The 22,904-nt window shown below is 42.8% G+C and overlaps 1 protein-coding gene and 1 long non-coding RNA gene across 2 annotated transcripts; one reads left to right on the top strand and one right to left on the bottom strand.

Moving 5' to 3' along the window:
• Positions 1-180: 180 nt before the first annotated feature.
• DDX20 (DEAD-box helicase 20) lies at positions 181-12,682 on the bottom strand. The gene is made up of 11 exons (XM_033198976.1): positions 11,772-12,682; positions 11,256-11,350; positions 8,456-8,624; positions 7,431-7,545; positions 7,171-7,313; positions 6,898-7,036; positions 6,739-6,797; positions 5,683-5,765; positions 5,225-5,330; positions 5,003-5,104; positions 181-1,951 (listed from the first exon to the last, which is right to left on the bottom strand). Exons 1-11 carry the CDS (start codon positions 12,070-12,072, stop codon positions 786-788), a joined length of 2,478 nt encoding a protein of 825 aa, XP_033054867.1. The 5' UTR covers positions 12,073-12,682; the 3' UTR covers positions 181-785.
• On the top strand, positions 12,499-22,355 carry LOC117076031. The gene is made up of 3 exons (XR_004434209.1): positions 12,499-12,704; positions 14,698-14,854; positions 19,968-22,355. It is a non-coding gene; the product is annotated as an uncharacterized LOC117076031 (long non-coding RNA).
• The last annotated feature ends 549 nt before the right edge of the window (positions 22,356-22,904 follow it).

Here is a 22,904-nt window from a genome sequence, read left to right on the forward strand (position 1 = left end):
CCTGAAGTCAATCTATAGCTTTCAGCTGATTCATAAAAGGATCCAAGAACCAAAAAAGATTAAGAGCTGCTCCTCTATCTGAGCAACATAAATAAGACAGCCACTGATGACCCTCAGCTATTTAATACACAGTAAAACTGTGGACAGCTTTCACAACCTCAAGAAAAGACATTCAAAAGATAAATAATAAGCAGTAAATATACTTACATTTTTTACTAAAAACAAGTATTTTTACTGGAAGCAAACAGATCAAATCAAATACCTTTATGAAAATCTAAAACAATGTTTAAATATTCCCTCCTGCCTAAACCTAAGAGGATTTTCTGATCTACCATGCCACAAATTTCTACAAGAATGCACCTCTATAGAAGGAAATGCGGCCTAAGCCCTTTGTAAAGAACTCCACAAGCAAACTAACATTACTGCTCAAATCTACTGTTTTTATTGTGTTTAAGTAAGCAGTGGTATATATGTCATCTTTTTAAATGTTTCTTTTGGGAAGATCTTAGAGAAAATGGCACCCTGAAACTTTCAACTCTATGTCCCAAAAATTATCTTTCAAGAATCTGATGAAATTTCTTAAAGAAACTCTTAAAAATGAAGATAATATACCTGGCCTAAATCAAAACAGTCTGAAAAATGGATGTGTTCCAGTGGAAAGCCTCAAGTCTTTTCAAGTTTATCAGAAATGCCATTATACACCACTGTACTATAAGTCAAGGAGGATGGATATCCAAAGGTATCATTTGTTGATAGTTCCTGATGGTCTCAGGTATATCCTACAATCACTGGTTACCATGCAACATTTCTTGTAGATAAATAGTATTCATGTGATAAGCTGCCATCCAACTTGGATGTCTCTGAGCATTCCAATAATATGAATGAGAAGCGGCAGCATAATATTCTTGCCATGCCCTGTAGTAAGCTCTCCAGTACTCCTCATAATCCTGATAGGTATCAGAAAAACTCAGATGTGTTTCCCTATGACAGTCATACCAACCATCTTCCTGGGCTTCAGTCTGCAATCTAAAGGAAGACCGCCTAGGTAGGTTTCTCCGGCTCTGCTTAGCTCTCTGGCTAGCCCCCTCTTTATGTCTTGTCTTGATCTGGATTCCAGATGATTCTTGATATTCCTCTGGATTGGGGGTGTCACTTCCATTTGGAGGTTGTTCCAAAGAAATATGATCATCCATAGGAGTAGATTCAGAGTCTTTCAGCTGATTATCAGAAGAGCCTTCCAAGTATGACTTATTTCCTTTGCTCTGGGAAGAGGTTCTTGAGCTGTAAGAATCACTGTCACTCTCAGAGTCTCCAGATTGGCTACTACTTGCCAATACGGGGACTCTCTGTTCAGTAACTTTATTTCTCACAAAACCATTTTGAGGATTCACAGTCTGGTCCCCAGGACCTGTGTAGTGCCTGATGATTTCCACAGGTTTCTCTAACCCCTCTTTAATATAATGTTCATAATCCTCTACCAATTCAGCAAAAGTCAATGTGTATGGCTGATGGATTTTAAAGGAAGACAGACAAGGAATTTGGGGCAGTGACACAGGTAAAGCTTCTTTGACCTGGTGCTGACTGTTGGTGGAGTTTTCAACGGGGGTCTGAACAGAATTCTTCATTTTTTGCTCTTCAGATTGCCTGTCACAGCCCACTTCTTTTGGTGGCATTGCTTTTTCTATGATTCCACACTCGGAGTGGCTTTTCAGAGGAAGCTTTTGTTTGTTATTATTTTTTGACTTGACTGATAGTCCAGATACAGAAGTATTTCTAGAGGATGCCATGTGGTCATCATGAGCTTTCTGAATTTGAAGGGTTCTCTCTATTTTCTGAATTTGCTTTTTTAGGGGTTGGTTAGGTACACTTGCTATGCCATATGTATGCACAGCAGCTTTAACCTCCACATCCCAATCCACACATTCTTCCATCAGACCAGAAGGAATGGGATCTACATAAAAAAGAAGACAAATGTATTAAAATTCTCAAGCTACTCTAGACCATTGTTTTCTGAATGATTTCATAAAGTTTTCTATGATCAAATACATTTACGAAACAAAATATGCAAATATACTAAGATGTTTAATAGATATATTAATATTTTTAAAGACTGAAGCAATCCCGTAATAAAGAAATCTGCCTAAGAAATACATAAGACCCATCCCATACTCACAAGCACTATCTCCCCTCACCCTCACTAGAAAAAGAGCTTACTCTAGGAATAATGTACAAGTCTGCTGCAATTCTCCCATCTTTTCTCTCCTCCCTCTCCACAGCCCCTCCCCTTTATCTCAATACTTCTGACAGCAAAACAAGATATCAGAAAATGGATTGTGCTCCCCAAAGCTTATTGACTACAAAATATTACAACTACAATGCTGTACACCCAACTAAATCTGTCACCCAATACTCCAACAGGGAGAAATCACTGCCCTTAACAATAGAGAGAAAACCTCTATGGGGAAAAAAACTAGATGACTATGAAAAGATCTGGTGACTATGAAAATTAGAAGTAACATTTCTAATTTTTAAAGAATTTGCTAGCTTCAACCTCCTAAATTTTCTATTCCATCCAGGTGTGACAATTTGCTTCCAGCACTCAGAACTTTCAAAGTGTGATCAATTTTTGTCTTAGGCAGACAAGATATATCAAGCCCCTGCTTTACAAAGATCTTGCCTGTTGTTGCTATTTATGCTCCATGTTATCTATAAATCCAACAGGTCTGGAAACTTCAATGAAGTCTCTTGATCCTTTGCTGAACAGATTCTATGATTAAAACTCTCATTACTACTCAGCTGATATCCCTTGCTTGCCTAGTCCTGTAATACAGGCCAATTTCCCTCCTAGTTCTGCCCCAGGAAACTCATCTGAACATCTGTTGTTACACAAGCTCCCAGTCCAATATAGACCTAACAGCATGAATATCATTTTCTCATGATTTCAGGGCCCTGTTAACATTACATAAAGATCCAAATATATCATTTTCCAGTATCCAAAGGCAATTTTTATCACTAGATGCTATGATACTGAATCCTACAAAAAGTCTTAACCCTCTTCTACCAATTTTCAATTTTTTTCCCATATTAGACTATGAATAGACTTATACACAGAAAGAATTGACAGTTTTAGAACTGACATAGAGCCTAAAGACCATTTACTCTAAAGTACTTTGCAAATCAGGACTCTAAGCTCAGAGCAATTACAGAGATTTGTAAAAGATCATAAAATGAGTTATTACTAACCCGATCTACTAGAATACATAGAACTCCCAGATCTGTGCTTAATCTAGCTTTGTAAAATAATTAAATACAGCTCAAGCCTGTAATCCCAGCACTTTGGGAGGCCGAGACGGGCGGATCACGAGGTCAGGAGATCGAGATCATCCTGGCTAACATGGTGAAACCCCGTCTCTACTAAAAATACAAAAAACTAGCCGGGCAACGTGGCGGGCGCCTGTAGTCCCAGCTACTCGGGAGGCTGAGGCAGGAGAATGGCGTGAACCCGGGAGGCGGAGCTTGCAGTGAGCTGAGATCCGGCCACTGCACTCCAGCCTGGGCGGCAGAGCGAGACTCCGTCTCAAAAAAAAATAATAATAATAATTAAATACAAAATCGGTAAAATACTAAATTATATTTATTCAATAATTAAATATCCCATATTCTACAAAGTCATGTATATACTATATGTGTATTTTTCCTTTTTTTTTCTTTTGAGACTGAGTCTCGCACTTTCGCCCAGGCTGGAGTGCAATGGCGGATCTCAGCTCACTGCAAGCTCCGCCTCCCGGGTTCATGCCATTCTTCCACCTCAGCCTTCCAAGTAGCTGGGACTACAGGCACCTGCCACCATGCCCGGCTACTTTTTGTATTTTTAGTAGAGACAGGCTTCACCGTGTTAGCCAGGATGGTCTTGATCTCCTGACCTCGTGATCCACCTGCCTCAGCCTCCCAAAGTGCTGGGATTACAGGCGTGACCTATATGTGTATTTTTCTATACAGACATACATCTATATATGAATATACACTATTTATAATGCACATTTTCTGTATAACATGCACATCAAACATGCCATATTTCCACTCAAGGGTTTTTTAGAATTTTTTTGTTTTTAAGAGATCATTAATAGTTTCAAACATACATTGCTTCCAATATGGCACTTAAAAAGAAGCAGAACGAATGACTGAACTGAAATCAAAAGAAAACATTTCACTCCAATTTTTCAAAATAGTATTCAAATTCAAGATGCTGTTCCTTCCACATGGTGACAAAGGAGAATATGGCAAGAATTACGTTCACAGCCAATTTAAAAGAGGTAAAATATCCCCCCTTGTATCAAAGAATAAAATCAAATTGCAAAGCCACTAATTAATAAAGCTAATGTGCTAATATAGCTCTCATTTTTTTCTTTCTTTCTTTCTTTTTTTTTTTTTTTGAGACAGAGTTTCACTCTTGTTGCCCAGGCTGGAGTGCAATAGCTTGATCTCGGCTTACTGCAACCTCCACCTCCTGGTTTCAAGCAATTCTCCTGCTCAGCCTCCCAAGTAGTTGGGATTACAGGCATCTGCTACCACGCCCAGCTAATTTTTGTATTTTTAGTAGAGAAGAGGTTTTACCATGTTGACCAAGCTGGTCTTGAACTCCTGACCTCAGGTGATCCACCCGTTCTAGCCTCCCAAAGTGCTGGGATTACAGGCATGAGCCATTGCGCCCAGCCAGCTCTCATTTTTCATGTGCCAGTTGTTAGCTTGCACTCCCCTCCCTACTACTTACTAGTTGTAACACCTTTACTTACTCTCTCTATGCCTAAATATCCTCATCTACAAAACAATCGCACACACCTCACAGGAGTATGGTGAGAAGTCAATGAGTTAACGTACATACAGGACTGGGAACAGTACCCAGCACATCATAAGCACTCTGTGTTAGCTATTATTTATATTTTTATTATGCTTATCACCACTATAATTATTTTGACAGCAACACGAAACAGATGAAATGTACCTGGTAAAGGGAGAAGGTTGATATTACATTTCTGGGCAATTCTCATCATCACATTTTCTTCCTCTCCCCGGCAACAGTAGGTCACTGTCAGTCCCAATGTACCTATAGCAGAGAGAATGTTAGGTAGTAAATCATTTTCACAAAAATAACATTCAAAGCCCACCTGTCACATTACAGATCCCACCCCTTAAAGTAAGCACTCAAACTTGTTTTTTTTTTTACCAAAACGGCCAGCTCTCCCAATCCGATGCATGTATGTCTCCCAATCCAATGGTACATCCAGATTTACAACCAGATTCACCTTCTCAGCATCAATCCCACGAGAAGTCTTAAAGAAGATAGCAATTATTTGTTTGCATTAACTGTATGGCATAGCTACCAATGCATATTATAGTCTTCCACCATATTATATTCTTCCAGTTTAACCAAGAGCCAAATTAAGAACAGAATATTGAGGAGCAGAGGAAAAGGAAGTTCATTCCTAATGACTAATTTCAAGGACAAAGATCAACATATTAAAGACATTTTTAAGAAAGTATTTTCCTCAGCACCGGAAAGATAATTATCTTCTGGTATTCTTGTTAGATACACCTACATAAAATAATAGATGAAATCTGTACATCTGATAATAGAACATATGTCAAGATGGATTAGTCACCCAAACTGAATAGGAAATTTACCAAATCTGTGGAAATGAGGACTCTGCAATGAAACTGCTTCAGTTTAGCCATAGCATCAAGACGCTGATTCTGATTCATATTGCCTAAAAGGATCCCAAAAGAAAGTCACATAAAAACAACTAAGCTAATACATATTTATCAAATCCACAAAAAGTAAAAAACATAAGACCCAGTCTTAACACTTTTAATACACCAACCACAGTTAATTCTGTCCTTCTGTGCAAATCTAGGTTAAGATCCAAAGTTAAAGTCTTTTAAAATATGGTTCAGGCAATCAACTTGAAATTCAAAAATCCATCTTAAATAGTGATCAAGCCATGCCTAAATATATAACATTCTATTTGCAAAGTTACATATGAAGTGTAAGTAGCAATTCTTAGGAAAATACAAATGCTTTAATCAGCTGTTTATAATTTGGTATTAAAGTGTGATCTATAGTTAAAATATTGGTTCATTAGAAAATAGTCTCCCCAGTATCTCATGATATACCATAACTAAACAAGCTCATGCCAACAGGTTAAAAACTAAGCTGACACCAAACAAAATCCTAAAAAGGACCTCACTGATCAAAAAAATCCTTTGACTCTTTCATTCTTATTATGCCAGCAATAACCATTTAACTTTGCGGCAAGAACTCAATCACTTTTGCCTTCCACAAAACCATAAAACAGTCAATTCAGTTAGCAATCTCCAGCATTTTAACAATGATTACTTAAAAAAAAAAAAAATTCTAAAGAAAAAATATTTTTATATTAACACAGACAAACTTGGTTTTATATAATTATTTGTGGCTGTGAGAGATTCTAATAAAATTACGTCTCTCTGAACACTAGTTTTCTAACTTTTTACTATATACCAAGTTACTCCTTAAAAACAGAATGATATTGACATTATCAAATTCCAATGAAAAATAAGCCTGAAAATTCCTTTACTCTAAAAGACACAAGATAATTTCACACTCTCAAGACAACTCATGAAGTCGTATTTCTTCTTCCTGACTTTGGAGGCTTCAAGTCAGTGTACTAAATAAAGATTAAAGTTAAGAGATGAACTTACCTGAAATGCACTCAGCAGGAAAACCTTTAGAAGAAAGGATATCAGCCAAATGTTGTGCTCTATGAAATGTAACATAAATGGTTACAAATTTACAAATATTGCCCCATGACTATCATTTTATTTCACAAGTTCCCCAGATGACCTTTTAAGTTACATTACCTGCTGTGCAAATTAGAAAAGACTAAAGCTTGATTAAATGGAATTCTGCTGAACAGTTCCTGTAAATGCTGAGTCTTTTCCTCAAAAACCTTATGTGCCAAAGGGTATGAATTGACAATTTTGTAATATTGCTTCAAACCTACAAAGAAGAGCTATCAGTTAAAACATATATGCTAATGGTAACCAATAAACAGCAAGAGACAACTAGGCAAGGGAAAGCTCCAGAATATCACAAACAAACCAATAATATAAGTACCTAAAAGCTATACATACCTATGAGACTTGGATCACTGGAATTCAGTCTTACAAAAGTGGGATCTCTCATGTACTTTGTCAAAGCATTAGCCAAAAATTCGGGGTAAGTAGCTGATACTGCCAGCATCTGTTTACTGGCAGGCAAGGAAGAATAAATCCAACTACAAAATAAAAACAGACACCATGTAAAGTATTCAGACAATAATCACCACTTGGAAAAGCTATAGATAGATACTTTGGGACACTGTTTTAATAGTCAAGTGAGTTATTTTTCTTACTTTATTTGCTCCTGGAAGCTGCCTTCTTCTAAAAGCTTATCTGCTTCATCAAGAATAAAGAGGCGTATACTGCCTGGGTTCAAGTAGTCAAGTTCTATGAGTTGCTTAATTCTGCCTAATTTTCAAAAAAAAGAAAAAAAAATTGAAATATTTATGATGTACCAAATTTGTGTAAATCTCAGTCAATGTTACTCTACTTATTCACAGGTTGTTCTGCTGAATTTCCTGATTCAACTCTCATTATGCAGGTACACACTAAACCACAAATTAGAAATCTGGGGCCCTGATCTTGCCTAAACTCATTGTTTTCCCCTCACGTTTCATCACCAGTAAATAAGCACCACTTCTATCAAAAGACCTAAAGCAGTGAATGCAGGATTCTGATTCTGAGTGATTCACAACCAAATATAATAGGGAAGCCAAAGAATAATCCCAATCCATGGCTTAGAAGGGCCTCCTGAAAGTCATTGCATTTCTCCTCTTCTCAAAAGTCTATCCCATGTCTTCTCAAACATACTTAGGAATGCGGATTTCATAAATTCCACTGGTAAACCAGTCATGTGCCTAAATCTCACTGGTCTAATGCTCTTAATTATTTCTTTTTTTTTTTTTTTTTTGAGACGGAGTCTCGCTCTGTCGCCCGGGCTGGAGTGCAGTGGCCGGATCTCAGCTCACTGCAAGCTCCGCCTCCCGGGTTTACCGCCATTCTCCTGCCTCAGCCTCCGAGTAGCTGGGACTACAGGCGCCAGCCACCTCGCCCGGCTAGTTTTTTGTATGTTTTAGTAGAGACGGGGTTTCACAGTGTTAGCCAGGATGGTCTCGATCTCCTGACCTCGTGATCCGCCCGCCTCGGCCTCCCAAAGTGCTGGGATTACAGGCTTGAGCCACCGAGCCCGGCCGCTCTTAATTATTTCTAATCAAAATAATTATCACAGTTATCAAAGACTCCCATATATCTTTATTGTTATATTAAAAGTATGTAGTTCCTTAAAAGCCCTGGTTACCAACAGGCATTGTTATCTTACCAGGAGATCCAACAGCAATATGACACTTTTTAAGTCTGGTTTTGTCTTGTGATAATGGGGTTCCTCCAATAAAGACATGACACTCTAAGCCTTCCATTTTGATTCCAATGGCTGTAATAACAGAATGTATCTGTACAGCAATTTCTCTTGTAGGGGCCAAGATCAAAATCTAAAAAAAAAACAAAGTATACTTTTGAGTCAGAGAAATAAATACATAGGGGACTGGTAATATTCATTACATGACACACTATATTTCATTTAAATGATCATTTCAAACGAGTTTTTATTGATAAGGTAAGATACAGTTATCCCTTGGTATCCACAGGGGATTGGTTCCAGGAAGCCCCCAGATACCAAAACTGGCAGATGCTCAAGTCTGTTATATAAAACTGCATATATCTGTATGTTACCTATGTACATCCTGCCACATATTTTAAACCATCTCTAGATTACTTATAATACCTAATACAATTTAAATGCTATGTAAATGGTTACACTGTAGTTTTGTTTATATCTTTTTATTGTTGTATTATTTTTTATAGTTCCCCCACCCCGCCCCTGAGTATTTTTGATCCACAGTTGGCTGCATCAGCTGATACAGAACCTGAAGACAGGGAGGGCTGACTGTATTCCATTTATTCATTCATTCAACAAATATTAAGTAAGAACCTACTCTGTGCTAGGCAACATACTAGTTTCTGGGGAATCAACAGTTAACAGTATAAAGTCTTTGCCCTCACAGTAGTTTCATTCTTGGATAAGAATATATACAATAAACAAAAATAAGTAATGACAGGTAATGAAAAGTATCATAAAAAATCAAACAGGGAAAGAAGGAGTCATTTTAAATGAGGTGATCATGAACCCTCCTCTAAGGAGGTAACACTTGAGCAGAGACCTACATGTACGGCATAGAGTAGAACTGGCTATATGACACCTGGGGAAGCGTTTTCACCAACAGGAAACAACAAATGCAAAGGCCATAAGATGGCAGTGTTCTTGGTGTGTTTGAGGAAGAAAAAGAAGGCCTACATGACAGAATTTGGGGGAAAGTAAAGGAGGTCAGAGATCTAGCTCCAGGGACTAAATCACAAAAGGCCTTGAGAGCCACGGTAAAAACTTTGCAATGTAACTACTGGAGAAGGAGAAAACAAAACTTTGCTCTTAACTACAAAAATAAAAAATTGATTAAAAAAAAAAACGACTAGGAGAAAATATGCCAAAACTGTTAATAGCAGTTTCTCTCTAGGTAGTGAAATTACAGATTTTGTTTTCTGGTACTTCCTAATTTTCCTGAACTTTCCCTATTTCTAAAAATGAATATGTATTACTTTGATACACACACAAAATAATATAACTGTGATAATCCAAAGATCTGAAATTAAAAATATGAATTTGCCAGGCATGGTGGCTCACACCTGTGATCCCAGCAGGTTGGGAGGCTGAGGCAGGCAGATTACCTGAGGTCAGGAGTTCAAGACCAGCCTGGCTAACATGGCAAAACCCCGTCTCTACCAAAATTACAAAAAAATTAGCCGGGCACGTGGTATGCACAATTGTATTCCCAGCTACTCGGGAGGCTGAGGCAGGAGAATCACTTGAACCTGGGAGGCAGAAGTTGCAGTGAGCCAAGATTGTGCCACTGCACACTCCAGCCTGGGCAACAGAGTGAGACTCAGAAAAAAGAATTTATGAAACTTTTCCAGGATTTTAGCATTTTATCTGTTGGCAAATTATCAGAAGCCAAAACCTCAAATACATCTTAGTCTACAATTAGACTAGCTCAGGTTCTTGGGAAGTAGGAGGATTTCCAATGTGCAACATCACTTAGGATTTGGCAGATATAAGATGGACTCAAAAAGCTTCCCAGGTGATGAACATGGATATCTGGGTTAAAAACCACTGTTGAAGACTCATCATCAGATATACCAATGCCTGAGAACTTGAAATACAGTCTGCCATAACAACTAAACTACAAAGTAAGGTTATGAGAATCACATCTAATTCATCTTTGAATCCCCAATGCCTGACATACTGTTCATACGTAATATGGGCTCAACAAATCTTTGTTGAAGAAATGATCCCCAAACCCAAATTTCCTGCTAATTTGGGTAGAGCAATCTTAGAAACACTCTAAGACAACCTAGAAGATGGGAGATCAATATGATACATTTACAGAGCTTTAAGAACCACCTGCATACCGGGTGTGGTGCCTCATGCCTATAATCCCAGTACTATGGGAGGCAAATGTGGGAAGACTGCTTGAACCCAGGAGTTCGAGGCCGGTCTGTGCAACACTGAAGAGACCCCCATCTCTACAAAAAATACAAAAAGTAGCCAGGTGTGGTGGCACACACCTGTAGTCTCAACTACTTAGGAAGATGAGGTGGAAGGATCACTGGAGCCCAGGAGTTCAAGGTTGCAGTGAGCGATGATCCGCCACTGCACTCCAGCCTAAGTGACAGAGCCATACCCTCTCAAAAAACAAAAACAAACCCTGCAGTTATCAGCAATAGCCAGAGCACTACATTACCATGAATCAAGTCAAATGTTAAGTCTCACATTAGTAAGTAAAAGAATCCCTGTCTGTATCACCAAGTAGTGAGAAAACTGACACATATGGTAGTTTTATTCTATTTAAATAAGGTACGCATAGAAAATTCCAAAGTTCACCACCACCACCACTTAACTCAATCATTCATCAAATTCACTTCTAGCTCTGAGGGGCTACTGGTATTTCATCTGACCTATGGTAAAGTCCACGTAACACATCCTCCTCTGGTCATCTGAGCTAACTCACCTGGGTACTTAAGTTTTCAAGAACAAGAGAGTCCAAAGCTATGGTGGAGAACACACAGGTTTTCCCAGTGCCAGATTTAGCTTGAACAATTAAATCTGCGAAGAAAAAAAAAAAAAATTATCACTAGCCAGTACTCACGGAAGCAGCTTAGGGGCTCGCATGGAATCAGAGAACTAGAAGGGTCTCCTGAGATTCTCCCAGTTGGCACCTTCATTTTTACTTGATTCTCAAAAACGTAAGAGAACACGCCTAGTCCCTGACCGTTTACCGTTTGTCTTCTCAAACTTAGAACCACCTGTTAGTGCTAAAAAAGGTCTTAACCATCCTCAAGTTCAATAGTGCACCTTAGTTTTACAAATAAGTTAACTGAGCGTACCACCTAGCCCCAGGCCGGGCCCTGCTCCGGGAGCCGACCGAGGGCTCTTCCCGAGCTGCAGTGAGGACCTGGCCGCCGCCGCCCCTCAGTACCCCTTCTCCCGCCCCGACCCCCGACCTCTCCCGGGCCCCCGCTCTCACCGAGCCCGCAGCGCCCCAGCGGGATGGCCTTGAGCTGCACGGGCGAGGGCCTCTCGAAGCCGGCCGCCCGCAGCCCCTCCAGCACCGACCGCGAAAGCAGCAGTGACTCGAAGTCGGCCGGCTCCGCCAACAGCACGTCCGCCGTGCGGGTCCGCGGGCTGCCGAGATCCTGAGCGGTCCGCAGGCTCCTCATAGGTCCGGGTGTTGGCTCTGGGGCCGGGACCTGCACGGCCACATGCTCAGCTGGCATAGCAGTCGCCACTGCCGCTACGGCTCCCAGGGCTTCAAACGCCGCCGCCATGGTAGCCGCACAGTCAGATCTCGCGGTGCTTGAGGAGAAGCGGGGATCCTGGGAGCGAGAAGAGGAAAAACTTTATTGGCAGTTTTCCCACGAAGACACTAACACGCCTGGCCTGGAAGTGGAGGAAAAGGACGGGAGTCGGAGGCTGAGAGAGTAGGGAACACTACCCAGACACACACAAAATGTGGCCCGAGGAAAGCAGCATGAGGGAGGAGAGGAAAGATGAGGCAACTGTTAAGTCGCTGCCTGGGGCCTGCAGAGGGCGCCGCGGGCCCGCGGTGGGGGCGCCTCCCCGCCTCTCGGCCCCTCTTCTGGGCGGAGCCGCCAAGCCGTGCCCCCGGCGCCACCGCCCTCTCGGCGCTCTTTGTGATGTGTCCGGTGCGTCACGCCCCAGCTCCGTGCTTCCGTTTTCCGTTCCGCCAGCTTGTCTCGCTCCGCGGCCGCCTCTTCCCCAATGCTACCCGCTCTGCACCCTGACTCGCTGCTCCTCTGTGCTGCAGAGTGCGCCCAGAGCGTAGCCGGACCCAAGGGTTTACTACGTTGGCTGCTGTGTCCGTCTGCTGTGCAACCCAATTTATCTCCGGACCCCCAGCCCCTAGCAAGTCCGTGGCGCACAGTAAACTCTGATAAAAGTACGTTGAATTGGAACCTGGAATCGGACTGACATTTCCCAAGTTCATATCCCCGCCTCAGATTTCCCTTTAGACTCTAAGCGTGTACATCCATCTGCCTCCATGCATCCACCTCCGCAGCACCTCCCCTCGGATGCCTAATAGACTCTGAAATGTTACATGCCTTCTGTATTGCTCCTTCCCCCATCATTTCATGCGTAGGCGGCTAGCAGTCTCTGCCACTTTTCTTTGCTGTGGACTTCTGCCCAAATATCACCTTTTCAAAGAGCTCTTCCTTTTAAAAGAAGTCTTGAACACCCTAAGACAGCTCTGTCATCCTGTCTGCTTCCTGGCCTTTCCTAGCACTCTCTTGTTTTGTTTTGCTTTATTTTTTCTTTCTGATACTTATAACTACCTGAAATCATATGTCTACTGCCTGTCTCCCACACTCTATGAGGACAAGGACCCATTTTGTCTTGTTCTGTGCATCCCTAGTGGGAAAAGCAATCTGACACATAGGAAATGTTCAATATTTATCAAATGATTGAGCTCCTATAACAAACTCTTAGTCATCATGCCAAATTTAAATATTTCTGGACCTCAGCCGTATTCATTATTCCAAACTTAGCTGTATGGGGTGGCTCGCACCTGTAATCCCAGCTTCTTGGGAGGCTGAGGTGAGAGGATCGCTTGAGGCCAGGAGTTGCCAGCCTGGGCAACATGCAGAGACCCTGTCTCAAATTCTTAAAAAGTAAACAATTTTTTTAAAATACAAAGAATACCAAACTTAAATATATTCTGCAACCAAGCCCAACTTTGTCCATAGATTATGATACTGGTCATTGTCCCTACCCCCTTCACACACATACAGTGATGGTCCAGATTCCATATGATAGAGGAGGGGCTTTGACATGGTAATACCATTGGAAGGTGGTCCTGACGGTTTGTTTTGCCTGGAAATTTACAAAATATTGAGAAAATGTCAACTATCCGTTTGAAGGAATGGAGACTGATGGAGGAGATGGCACTAAAGGTCCCAGCCTTCCTCTTAGTGCCCTCACCTCTTTTATCTGCCTAATCCCCAGACCCCAAACTTGGAAATTATTCTTGACTCCTTCCCCACTTTCTAACAATTTACTGAGCACAAGTAATTTTGCCTCCAAATATTTCATCCATTCTTCTTAAGTCTCCATAGCATCTGCCCTATTTTAGGTTCCTCTATCATCCTAACTTGCAAAAACCTCCTGAATGGTCTCTCTGGCCAGAGTTTCTTCTCTATCCCAGCCATGTACCCCACAGGTGCTGCAGTGATCTTTCTTAAGTGGATATCTTAGGCTCTTTGGGTCCAGCTCCAGATCCTGCTCCTTTTGACACCCTTTTTTATTCCCCACCCCAGGGTCCCACAGCACACTATCAATAATTCCAGTCTGGCTCTTATGTTTTATTTGCTTGGTTACTTGTATGTGCCTCACACTAAATAAACTGTGAGCTTCTCAAGGACAGTAATTTTGTCATCCTAGGCCCTCCGGCCCAGCACCAAGCACCTGGTGGACCCAATAAACATTGAATGGTTGACACCTTCTTGCTCAAAAATCTCTGCTGGATCTCCATGCACATAGCAGTGGTTCTGCAGAACTCACACCAATCACCGCTGAAGAACCACAGGATTATCCCAAGAAAAGCAAAAAGACTGCATTTCCAGAAAACATTTATAGTTTTGTAGGCATTCTGTTACTGCATTTGTTGTTTATGATGTTTTACAGACACAAATATTGCAGTAATTTATTGGGAACCATGGTGAATAACACAAAATTTTTTTTCTCACTAGTCAAAAGTTATAACAGTGTTGTTGACTATAATTTTTAGTACTATAAAGACAAAACACAAAAGCAAGAGATCATTTAATAACTAGGTAAGGCGTGAGGATAACACATACAGAAATGGGCTAGATTGTGTCTGTCTCCCAGCCTCCCCCAGATAAATAACAGTGGGATCTCTGTCTCTTCTCTGGCAGAGCAGCCCACCTACCTCCTCCAACCAGACCAAACTAGCCCAAATGCTTAATTCTCCATGGCTTGTAACACTTCAATACCTTTGTATTTGCTGTTCCATCTACCTGGAGAGCCTTTCCGGGGAGCTAGAGGAGGAAGAGATTCATATGAACTGAAGAGGTGAGAGTGACAGACTCAGAATGGATGTTAAGATTCAAATTATCTCGTCCAATTATTTTGCACTGGAGGCTTCTGAACCCAGAGGAAAAGAAAACAGCAAAAAGAAGGCATAGTGTAAGGTGGCCCACCCTGGGTGTGAGGATCGGTGGGGGAATGTGGAAAGAAGGGAAGGAAACTTAAGGTTTTAAAGCCCCTTTTTCTCATTTGACCCTCAGAGCAACACAAGGTAGGCAATATTATTATTTGCATTCAATCTACAAAACATCTCTAATCATTCAACAAAAATTTTCTGAACACCTATAAATCAGCCAAGTGCTAGAGATACAAAGATAGAACAAAGTAAACAGAGCCTCTGCACTCAGGGAGACAGATGCACACAAACAGGTGGCTTCATTTGCTGTATAAAGTGCAGGGTGCTACTGAAGTCAAGGAGGTAACCAGATGTGGGGAGCCAAGAAAGACTTAGCAGTCAAGATTAGGTTTGATTGAAAGTAAGACCTCAAAATAGGAGGTTACCTCCCCAGGATAGAAGTTCATTTTGCCCTTGTAGAGAATTCTGGAAGCAGGACTGATAGCCCTGGTCCACAGAGATCCTAAGCACCCAGACTTCTGTCTTGGTCCCCAAACAGTTGCTCTAGTTCCAGTCGTCATGTTTGCATTGCAGCCAGCAGGAAGGAGGAAGACTCAAAATAGAAAGTAGAAATGGTAATGGTCATCATGCCAGCAGTCCTTTTAAGAAATGTTCTCAAAAGCTGCCACATTATCTGGCATTTCTTGGAAAGAAATTAGCCATAAAGTTATACCTTCTTGCAAAAAAAAAGAAAAATCTGGGAAATGTCATTTTTCCGGACAATCACATGCCCAGCTATACACTGATTTGAGAGGAGGTCCATTACTATAGAGGGAGGGAGAAAGGACATTGGGGTCAACTAACAATCTCTGCCACATCTTCCTAGCATTAGTGAGAGCTACGGTAAGATCTGAAAAATGAATCAAAGTTGGCCTTGTGACAGAGGAGGGGAAAACGGAGGTCTGGAGGTGAAGACCACCATAGCACATTCTAAAAGAGCTTAGAATGCAAATAGGACAGTAAGCTTTGGTGAGGCAGGAGAATGAAGTGTAGGCCAGGCTAGTGTCTGGACTCTATCCTAAAAGCCTTCTGTCTGTCAGATGCCGAAGAAGATGCTGCCCTCAAATAACTCCTCAGAAGATTACTAATCTGCTCAAAGTCACAGAGCTCATAATTAGGATTGGAACTCAGATCTATTTGACAGCAAAGTCTAGGCCCTTTTTACCCTCTGTCCTAAAAGAGTTGACAGCCCAGCTAGGGAAATGACCAAGCTTGAAATATGCAAGTAGCACAAGCTGGTGTAAAATCAGATGCAGTACTGACATTTTTTCGGGGCCTTAGTTATTCAAAGTGTGGCTGTCATGTGGGAGAGAGTGAGAACTTCTGAGAAATTGAGGAAAACAGCTTTTGGTATTCAAAGAGCAATAGCTTTCTTCTCTATGTCCTTCTCCTCCACACCCCAAATCAAAGTTGCTTAAAGTATATATGGAAGTATGAGAGAACAACTGCACATACAAGATCATCGTTTACCTAATTCCTGGAGTCCAGCACTTCTGCCAAGGCAGCAGCACCAAGAGACAAAGCTCAAGTCCTGTGAAGCAGTGGGGGCTGTTATCCTGAGCTTATCCTGAAGGATGAATAAGGCGTTCTTCAGGCAGTGGGAGTGGAAAGAGAGCTCACCAGGCAGACAAGTCTCAGAAAGATATTCTAGGCACAGAGAACAGTTTGTGTAGAGGCGTGGAAGCATGAAAGCCATAGTCATTTAGGGAAGTTAAGTCTCCTACTGTGAGTGGAGGCAGGTATGGCAGAAATGACCCGGACATGAGGATGCAGAGATATACTGGCCCTATAGTAAGGAGCACCTCATTTGCTACCGTAAGGAATATAAAATGAGTGTGTTATGCTCTTCCAAAGGTGGGTAGTGTTATTTAGCAGTAAAGAGAAATGCAATTGGAAATGTAACTTGGGGCTTGGGTAATGGCAAAGCCGAGCAGTGTGGATCCTCACTTGCAGACCTTGGAGCATCACCTAGGTTTGGGATCTAATATGAGACAAGTAATGGAAAGGCCCACAACACACACTGTTTCTTAGACCTAGCAGTTCCTAGGACTTTAGGTGTTGGTACACGGCTTTCCAAGTGCCAGTGCCATCCCTATGTATATGCTGCTTATCCAGCAAAGCACAACTGAGATTTTGCTTCCTAGTTGCTTTGCCTGGCCACGGATACTTTCATTGTTATATTCTTGAGCCCTCTGTTTAGTGAACTGGCACCATCTATAAACTTATGTTGTATCAAGTTTATCAAGAAACAACTTCTGCCCTTCTGGATAGAATGTATTATTTCATGACCCTGCCCAATCCTAGCTGGCTACCTCCCAACATGGAAAATACCCGTGTTTTACATGTGTCCCATGGCTTATGGGGTGACTAGCCTCAGAAATTAGGAAAGAGGGAGAAGTAGCAAAAGCCTGAGCCCATGCCCACTGCACAGCCACCCCCAACCACGGGGATTTGCCTCACTGGCTTTTGGAAGAGAACCCCAGGTGATCCTCCCTCAGGCTTCAGACCAGATTCCTCTCTGCGCAAGGCCCACGTTGATTAATTGTCCCATTTAACACCACTGCCTCAGTCTTTAGGGAGGAAGGTGGCATGTTTGCTCTTCTCCTTTTGAGAAAGGGGCTCAATTTATTCTTGTCCAGGCAGCATAATAAATAACCTGCCCCTTTTGGCAGGGAGTTTATTAGAGACTGATGGGACATTTAACAATAACTGGGGGCCTATGATTTATTAGGGAGGGAGGTTCATGGCATCTCTGAAGACTGGGAATGTGGAATTTAATTGATAAAGCGGCTGTCAGCCCCAATGAGATGCACTCAATAGAATATGCATTTGAGGGATCCTCTTTGGAGCTGTCAGGAAGGGTTTCTGCTAATCATATTCAGCTCCTGTGGATAGTGGTGTCTGCTGGATATCTGGGTGAGAGACAAATGGCAGGGAGGGGGACTCTGAAGGGGGCCCAGGGAGGGGTACACCTGTTAGTTGCCTGCTGACAAATGGAGGCAAGAATGTGGCACAAAGCAGCAAAAAGAAAAAGAATTTCTATCACCCTAAGTAAGGGTTCCCCTTGGAGAGGCCTTTGTCTCTCCTCTGAGCTGCTTAGGAGAACAAGAGGTGCTGAGCACCCACTTCCTGAAAAGAGAGGGAAATGAAAGGGTTAAATGACAACAAAAGAGATTTGTTCTGGAATTCTGAACTCTGCACCAGAGACTCCCCTGCCTTGGCTCACACACACACACACACACACACACACACACGCCAACACCCACAGCATAGTTACCTCACACCCACGCAGCCGCCCCTGAGCCCCTGGCTCAGGTGGCATCTCCTCTTGTCACTGCAGCTTCCACACCAAGAACAGAGCCACAGAAGCTCAGATGGATGGGGCCTCGCCTTCCTGTTGTTGTGGTTGTCTCCCAGCTCCGGAGACCCCAGAATCCAGGCTGAGAACCTGGAAATAAATGCTCATGGTCTGGAGTACATAGAGCATGCAGCTATCTTACTTCTCTACCCACCCTCCACCCCACTTTTCTGACAATAAGGGAGACTGGTTTTATCTCTGTGGGGCCATCAGTAATGGCACAGCTCTGTCCTCAGGCAGCCTTGAGCCTTTGCAAGGCAGCTTTGCTCACATTTTCTATTCCCCCCACCCTTAGGGCTGTTGCTCAGCCTTAAACAAGGCCATGTAAGGCATGGAGAGGGGCTTTCTCAGGCCAGAGCCTGTTTCCCTCCTTTGATCCTCCCGCATCTATTCTTAGGTCTCAGGAGATTGGTCTGCCTCCTTGTTCCCTCCAGGGAGTGAAAGGGAGGGGGGAGGCAATAGCTAGGAAAGAAGAAGTAATTGTCACTGTCTAATCTGAATCTCGGTGGTGACACTGAGGGACCTCTGAGCAGGATGGATACAGCAACTGGTTTGATTAAATCAAACCTCTCCCACAACCTTGTTAAATTAAACTGACAGGCCCAGAGCAGATGAGGGAGAGCAGCAAGATCATCGCATCAGGTCAGGGGGAGGGGAGGCGAGGGTAGGATTGGTAAGAAGATCAGACAGAAGCAGAGCATCAGCCTGCCCTTTTTCTTATTTGCTGACTATAGATAGGAGCTAAGATTTATGGATGTGAGATGCTTAAGTACCTGTCTGAGCACAGACCGTGGAAACTGACACAGAAGCAAACTGCTGCCTCCCAGTAGGCTTGGCAAATTCCTTTGGCAGGCAAGCCTCACATTTAGAACTGTGCTCTCGACATTTCAAAGGGCCTTTGCATACTTTACCTTCACAAGAAGGTAGCAGTGGGATTATCTGTCCCACTTTACAATTAGAGAAACTGAGGCATTAGCGATTACAGGGCCAATCTAGAGCCAGCCCAAGAACCCAGATTTCCTGCCTCCTGGTCCTGGTACATACTGCCTCCAACATTATGCCAGATGGCAGAATTTCCTAGGACTTAGTCCCTGGAGTGCCATCTTTTCTTCCACCCACTAGAAATGTAAACCACACAGCTTGCTTCATGGGCCGTCAGGAAAATGCTAATTCCCAACTGGCCTAGCGCAGCCCACCTGCAAGCACATGGCTCGCTTACAAGGTCACAAGACCATTGTAACATCTTCATATCACTTTCCCACATGCCCAAGCCCTTCCAAGTCATTTCTACTCTACCTAATTTATATTTCATGGAACAGGGAGAGGTGGGAGAGATGTCGTTAGCGACACACAAACAGCAGTAGTAGAAGGATAACACTGATACCCTGCTGGCTTCCTCACCTGTCACCCAGTTCTTCACTTGCCAAAGCTAATTTTCCACTCACCAGTGGGTGAGAGCTCATTTCAGACTGTCTGAAACACACACACACACACACACACTCACACACATATATGGATACACATTGTGAATAATGCCTCACCCAGGATTTCCTTGTTCTGTTTCAGATGCCTTAAATGGTGTGTTTATTGACACATCCACCCCTTTCCCATCTCTTTTTCAATAGAGAGGATACTGGGATGGGGATGCTTGTAATGTGGTGCGCACTGATTACCAGAGCACAGCTGAGATCCTGTTGGGCCCTGTCTCCTCCCAAGGCACATATCACATCCCAGGTGCACACCAGTAAATGATCAGATTCTGGACATAGGGAGCCAAGGACAGGGGAAGGAGGAGAGAGGAGCAGAATTGCAACCACTGTCGTCATGAAGGAAGCTGGGTGAGAGAGCTGGCACAAGGTGGCAACATTTGCATGAAAAGGACAAACAACTGGAGATACCACCGGGGGCACGCATAGACACACCAGTCATGCTCTTTCCCTACGGTTACCAGGCGGGGTTTGATCACTATGCATGACCTGAGAAAGACAGACAAACAGCAGACAGATAGACAGGTTGGAGGTACTTAAATAGACAAATATAACCAGCCTCCTAAGCTCATCCTGGTGTTATGATTGGCCACACCAAAACGTAACATCTCCAGTCTATCTGATATCATCGAACAGGTTTCCTCTAAGGCAAGGAGTTGGATTCCCCTAGAACACCTGCCAAAGTGGAGTGGAAGGGAAGGACATCTTGCCTGGGGGCAGTGGTCACTGGGCCTGGGTTTCTGTGCTGATTCTGCCCTTAGCAACCTGAGTGACCTAGGGCAAGTCACTTAACATTTCTGTGCTACACTTTTCTGACTTGTAAAAACACATGCTTGGGTGGCAGATGCAGACTGTTAGCAATTTTAAAACTTTAGAGATCACAGAGGAGAAAACTGAGACCCAAAGAAGTTAAATTACTTGTCCAAAGCCACTTGATGAGGGAGTAGAATGACCAAGAGGATGTGGATTCTGGAACCAGGACCAGTGCCACATGATGGTTCCAGCACATCCTTCATGGTGCCCTCTGGTGATCTACTGTCTCCTCATCTCCCTTCCTCCTCTGCAGAATGGAGGAATAGCAGCACCTGCCTCCCAAAGTTTGGGAAGAATAAATGAGTAGCTGACACAAGGAAAGCCTCCAATATATGTTAGGCTATGCCTATTTTTAGTGATGAACCAGAGGCTCATACCCACAAATCTTTTCTTCCAGTCTTTCTATGAGGCCACATGTCCTAATGAAGGTCCTTTTCAGCTCCCAAATTCTATGATTCTAAGTCGAAAAGATTAAGATGCAAGTTATTTCCAAAACCCTCCAGGCAGAAACACAAAAGCCTATTTGAGGGATTCATTATTCATTTTCTATTGCCTCAGTCACTTTCTATGGATGATGATTCATGGAGAATAATCACAGCAGAGAAGATCTGTCCAATGCTTGGAGAGAAGGCAGTAAAGCCCAAACTCCTTCGCATGTTCAGCTCCTATTCTCCACTATGAGTCTTCACTTGTTAAGTGGCGGCAGTGTTTCTTGGCCTCGCTGCCTTTCTTCTCTGGGAATTTGAGGCCTTCTCTTGGTATAGACTGTTGCTAGTGCAGTCACTGCCCACCCAGCACTGCTCCTCAAAATGCCAACGAGAGGGTCCTGCCTCTCTGGCCAAGCAAAAGCCCTCACAGAAGCAGCTGTCGTCAATGGCACTGGCTCCTCTCAGGGTGTCCAGGCTGAAATGTTTAGCATGCCCCAAGTTGATGTCTAATCAGAGCTATGTGAATTCTCTGGTTCCTGAAAAACAGCAGAAGAGACTTAAGAGCTAGCCTGGTAGAAGCAAATATGCAGACAGCCAAACTTGAGATGTGACCTCTTTTTCCCCTCACCCCATGGTCTCAGGAGGAAAAGCAGGTGGCTTTTCTTTCCCTCTTGCTAACATGTCTCTCCCTGGCAAGCTGCCAACCACTGGTCCTTGCTTACAGCTAGCTAGTGGAGATGGCCAAGTGGTATGTGATAAAATGAGCCTTTGCTCTGAGTTCCAGGCCATGGTAAGGTTACACAGCAGCCAGCACTGGGCCTCTGGAGTGTCAGATGTTGCAGAATGTCCCAGGAGAGTCCTGGGAATGAGCCATTTTCCTTCCTGCTACAGTTTGCATCCACCAGCATTAATTTGCACAAATACCATATTTCCCTTAGCTGTGCCCTGGCATTCTTCACATGTTCTTCGTAGTTCAAAAATAGTTGCTTTTCCTGGCCCAGCATGGTGACTCATGCCTGTAATCCCAACACTTCGGGAGGCTGAGGTGAGCAGATTGCTTGAGCTCAGGAGTTCAAGACCAACCTGGGCAATATAGCGAAACTCTGTCTCTACAAAAAAAAAAAAAAAGAAAGAAAGAAAATTGCTGGCATGGTGGCATGTGCCTGTAGTCCCAGCTACTTTGGCGGCTTAGGTGGGAGGATCACCTAAGCCAGGGGAGGTCAAGCGTGCAGTGAGCCGTGATCACACCACTGCACTCCACGTGGTCGACAGAATGAGACCCTGTTTCAAAAAAAAAAAAAAAAAAAATATATATATATATATATATCTGTATGTGCATATACAGATATATATATATATATATTTGCTTGCCTTTCCAGTAAATGTTTGCAAAATGGAAATACTTGCTTCCCAAGTAGCAATGAGATCTTTGCTTAGGCATCATAAGCACCAAGCCCATAGCTCCAAATTATTCCATATAGAAGTGAGTATCAGCCCACAGACTACTTGTTCATTATTTGGACAAATCTAATTTTGCACTTGAAAACTGTTCAGAGATAGCCTGGGAGCTATTCATACATGAAACTTACTCAAAATACCATACTGCTATTTCTTCTTCCATCATCTTCCTTCAGTCCCTCTCTAAGAGGTTTCAGCAACTCTATAATTGATAGCCTGATCTTGAAGCCCAGTGACTTTATAAGGAAGTAAAGGTTGTGAGAGTGGTGGTCTGAGTTAGCACTATGGGTAAAAGTATGAGGCGGACAGATCACGAGGTCAGGAGTTTGAGACCAGCCTGGCCAATATGGTAAAACCCTGTCTCTACTAAAAATAT

The sequence above is a fragment of the Trachypithecus francoisi genome, unplaced genomic scaffold (assembly GCF_009764315.1).
Source record: "Trachypithecus francoisi isolate TF-2019V2 unplaced genomic scaffold, Tfra_2.0 Lachesis_group5, whole genome shotgun sequence".
NCBI classification, from domain to species: Eukaryota; Metazoa; Chordata; class Mammalia; order Primates; family Cercopithecidae; genus Trachypithecus; species Trachypithecus francoisi.

Coding starts and splice junctions, on each gene's coding strand:
- DDX20 (XM_033198976.1), bottom strand. CDS start 12,072: ATGGCGGCGGCGTTTGAAGCCCTGGGAGCCGTAGCGGCAGTGGCGACT. Junction 11,351..11,771: donor GCTGGGGCGCTGCGGGCTCG/GTGAGAGCGGGG, acceptor TTTTCTTCGCAG/ATTTAATTGTTCAAGCTAAA. Junction 5,105..5,224: donor TGGGAGAGCTGGCCGTTTTG/GTAAAAAAAAAA, acceptor TCTCTGCTATAG/GTACATTGGGACTGACAGTG.